The sequence below is a fragment of the Colobus angolensis genome, unplaced genomic scaffold, assembly GCF_000951035.1.
Source record: "Colobus angolensis palliatus isolate OR3802 unplaced genomic scaffold, Cang.pa_1.0 Scaffold88, whole genome shotgun sequence".
NCBI lineage: Eukaryota > Metazoa > Chordata > Mammalia > Primates > Cercopithecidae > Colobus > Colobus angolensis.
The window spans coordinates 6,709,642-6,714,093 of record NW_012122709.1 but is presented as its reverse complement, the minus strand read 5'-3'; the positions used below and the strand labels follow the sequence as shown (position 1 = coordinate 6,714,093).

General features: G+C 42.0%; 1 protein-coding gene across 2 annotated transcripts in view; it reads right to left on the bottom strand.

Annotated features, from left to right (window-relative positions):
- Positions 1 to 4,452, bottom strand: part of CHD8 (chromodomain helicase DNA binding protein 8) — a 50,401-nt gene that overhangs the window by 2,965 nt on the left and 42,984 nt on the right. For both annotated transcript variants that reach the window (XM_011930929.1, XM_011930930.1), the window contains 4 exons: positions 3,842 to 4,144; positions 3,164 to 3,277; positions 2,794 to 2,973; positions 2,280 to 2,396 (listed from right to left, as the gene is read on the bottom strand). In XM_011930929.1, the coding sequence (XP_011786319.1) occupies positions 2,280 to 2,396; positions 2,794 to 2,973; positions 3,164 to 3,277; positions 3,842 to 4,144 (714 nt within the window). The remainder of the gene's footprint in view (positions 1 to 2,279; positions 2,397 to 2,793; positions 2,974 to 3,163; positions 3,278 to 3,841; positions 4,145 to 4,452) is intronic.

Genomic DNA, 4,452 nt, shown 5'->3' with positions numbered 1-4,452 from the left:
AGGAGAATGGCGTGAACCCGGGAGGCGGAACTTGCAGTGAGCTGAGATCCGGCCACTGCACTCCAGCCTGGGCGACAGAGCGAGACTCCATCTCAAAAAAAAGATATTCCATGTGGTTATACAGACACATAAATATATGTGTATGCACATAGCCTTCCATATCCATGGATTCAACCATCTGTGGATTGAAAATCTTTGAAAACAACAAAAAACTAAAAAATAAAAAGAGAAAATAATACAAATTTTAATACAGTGTAACAACTATTTACATAGCATTTATATTGTGTTAGGTATTATAAGTAATCAAGAGATTAAAGTGTATCAGAGGAAGTGTGTAGGTTACATGGAAATACTACATGATTTTATTTTATTTTTATTTATTTATTTATTTATTTTTTTGAGATAGGGTCTCACACTCTATTGCCCAGGCTGGAGTGCAGTGGCATCATCATGGTTCACTGCAGCCTCAGCCTCTGGGCTCAAGTGATCCTCCTGCCTCAGCTCCCCCCATAGCTGAGACTACAGGATTGCACCACCAGGCCCAGCTAATTTTTTTAATTTTTTGTAGAGATAAGGTCCCAGTGGGGTCCCCAGGCTGGTCTTGAATTCCTGGGTACAAGTGATCCTCTTGCCTCAGTGTCCCAAAGTGCTGGGATTACAGGTAAGAGCCACCACACCTGCCCCTACACCATTTTATATACAAAGGACTTCAGCATCCACGGATTCTGGTATCTGTGGGGGTCCTGGAACCAATCCCTCACAGATACCGAGTTTTCTGTAGAAGATCAAATGGGGGAATGATTAGATAAGGCAAGTGCTAATCCATTTTAAATGACTCTACCAAACAATGATTTATGTATGCTTTAAAAATACAACTATTGACCAGGCGCTGTGGTTCACGTCTGTAATCCCAACACTTTGGGAGGCTGAGGCGGATCACAATGTCAGTAGTTCGAGACCAGCCTGACCAACATGGTGAAACCCCGTCTCTACTAAAGATACAAAAATTAGCTGGGCGTGGTGGCATGCACCTGTAATCCCAGCTACTTGGGAGGCTGAGGCAGGAGAATCACTTGAACCTGGGAGGTGGAGGTTACAGTGAGCTGAGATCAGTCCATTACACTCTGCCGGGGCAACAGAGCGAGACTCCGTCTCAAAGAAAAAAAAAATTACAACTATTGACCAGAAACAGTGGCTCATGCCTGTAATCCCAGTACTTTGGGAGGCTGAGGCAGGTAGATCACCTGAGGTTGGGAGTTTGAGAAGAGTCTGGCCAACATGGCAAACCTTCTTTCTATTAAAAATACAAAAATTAGCTGGGCATGGTAGCATGCACCAGTGGTCCCAGCTACTCGGGAGGCTGAGGCAAGAGAATGACTTGAACCGGGGATGCAGAAGTTGCCATGAGCTGAGATTGTGCCATTGCACTCCAGCCTGGGCAACAGGGCAAGACTCTGTCTCAAAAAAATAAAAAATTTAAAAAAAATACAACTATTGCAGAAAGTAAGGTAAGCATAGCCAAGAGAAACTTTTGCAGTTGTAATTTGGTGGAAAGAAGAAACTATGGGTACTTAAATCCACCAAATGGCCTATTATCCATCATAAAAGTGTAAGTAAATTTGAAAATATAGAATGACTTAATGGCCAAATTTATTATTATGAATTATAAAATACAGTTTCCTCTGCTTTTTCCATTACTGACATATTATTAGTGATTCTCAACCTTTTATATATTGGGAAATCTCATGACTATTTTCCTTAGTAGACCTGTCCGAACACTTCTAAAATATATAGAATTAGAAAACTTAAGGCCGTGTGCAGTGGCTCAAGCCTGTAATCCCAACACTTTGGGAGGCTGAGGTGGGTGCATCATGAGGTCAGGAGTTCAAGACCAGCCTGGCCAAGATGGTGAAACCCCCATCTCTACTAAAAACACAAAAATTAGCCAGGCACAGTGACAGGTGCCTGTAATCCCAGCTACTCAGGAGGCTGACGCAGGAGAATGCTTGAACCCAAGATTGCACCCGAGATTGCACCACTGCACTCCAGCCTGGGCGACAGCAGAGTGAGACTCTGTCTCAAAACAAAAACAAAAACAAAAACAAAAACAAAAAACAAAAAACAAAAAAACTGGTTTCCTTATTGGTGAATTCAAGATAATTTTTCACAGAAACATACATAGGAAAAAAGATAAATAACATTAGTCACAATCATCATTGAAAGCCTTTAATGTCACATCTAGTGTGGGAACAGAGTAGTAATGCTGCAATTTCTCTCACCTTTTTCCCATTTCTAGAGTTAGCTGTCTGTACTGGTTCCATTCCCAAACAGTTCAATTCTGCCTTATTATTTTTTTTACATCTTTGCCACTTCTGTTTTCTGCGATCTTCCATATACTGCAATAGAAAAAAGTCAGTTATCCTACAGGAATAGAAATTTTCTCTGGAGTAATTATTAAAGTACTAGTGTCTTTTGTTTGATAATAAATGCTTATTACATAGATAAAGGATTAATCCTAGTGGAAAACTGCCATTAAGTGGGATCTCTCCAAAAAATATTAGATGGTTTATATAATAGTTCGATAGTAAATATTTGCCTAGCACTTAAGGTACTTCAACATTATTTTATTTTGGGCATCACAATTGTGAGGTTGGAAGACTGGGTATTACTAATTATTACCCTTATCTTGCAGATACAGAAATGATGATATAGTATGTCATACTTTCTCTTTCTCATGCAGCTTAAATACCGAAGGAATGACTTTAAATCTTGCTGGATGGGACTGCCACTCACCGCTAGAAATCGGGGATCAACAGCAAACTCTGGATGACCCTGTAACCACATCTCCAGTTCAGCCCGGCGAGGGGCATCCTCACCCACCAGCAAAGTACCATCCACCTTATTGATGACGGGGATCCGGGTCTCCAGGTCCACATCAAGGTGATTAGGCTCTTCCATGCACTCCACCTCCAGCTGCAAACCCAGAATCCACCCCCATGAGCACATACTCTTCTTTGGGGGAGGGAGGGAGGGGGAGCAGAGCCAATGGTAGTCATGAAATGACTCTAGTATTTTCCATTCCCACAATCCCACTGCCTTCATCAATTATTGGGAATAAAAGGACAATCTAATCATCAGGTTAAAGACTTTCTCTACCACCCACCTCTACCAGCTTCTTTCTGTTCCCCTTCTTCTTATGAAACAGTGGATGTCCATCTCCCATTACTCCATTCGCCATCAACTTGTGCTTCTGGAATGTTAACTTCAATCCTTCCTCCTAGGAAGACAAGCCACCCACTCAAGACATCATATGGTACATGTTTTTGAAAGTAAAGATTAAGCTTTGAGGGATGTGGGCTATAAATCATCCTCTTGCCCAACGATGGTGAGAAGGCAGGCCATCTGACTAAAGGGTAAAATTAGGAATACAAGAAAACATATACACTTTTTCCTTAGAAAGATTTCACTTCTTCACCTAGTGCCCCTCAGCATTTACGAGAAAGAGTTTATTTCAACAACACCCAATGCAGGGTAAAACTCCCTACCTGGTGTCTCCGTATTAGCATGGCAACTCATCACAGGGGCAAAATCCTGCTATTTCTAAACATACTAATTTAAGAAACTTTTTTTTGTTGAATATTAATAGGATTAATAATCAATAGGGTTCAATAAGGAAAACAACCAGGAAAAATGACTCTTCCTAAATAGATCTTTGTAAGCTCTGTGTTCTCATTTTTAAAATCAGCTAACCAAATGAGTTTAGTAACCTATTAGTAAAATTAGTTACAGCAAGGATTCCAGCCTCCTTCCCCACTTCCCAATGCCCATATGCTGAGCTTACATCTTTGATTTGAACTGTAAACTCCTTTTCATCGATGCCTCGGCGAAGTTTGGTGAACTGGGCTGCTGCTGTGGTGACTGCGGATGCTTCCTCCTCTGCCATGGAAGCTGCACTACTACTTCGTGGTGTGGGGACTGGAGAGTCACCATATTCTCCAGGAGTCAATGAGGGACTGTCTAGCAAGTGGTTGCCTGGCCCCAGAATTCCTCCTGTTACCATTTCCTGGCTCCTACGGCTAGAAGGCCACTTCCCTGAGAGTACGGCCTGGCAGACGAGGTCAATACGGTTTATCAGGACACGATCCTGAATGGGGAAAGAAAGAAATACCATTTTAAGAGTCTGAGTACCAGCTGTGTGATCCTGTGATACTCAATAGTGCCATCACTACCAGGATGGGTAAAAATCATAAGGCAGAAAGGAGGAAGTTAATACTATTAAGATTCCTAAGTTGACTGGGAAGTTTCCTGGAAAAAAAAAAAAAAATGCAGCAATAAACACAATTTTAAAAAACCAGAACTGGGCCAGGCGCGGTGGCTCAAGCCTGTAATCCCAGCACTTTGGGAGGCCGAGACGGGCGGATCACGAGGTCAGGAGATCGAGACCATCCTGGC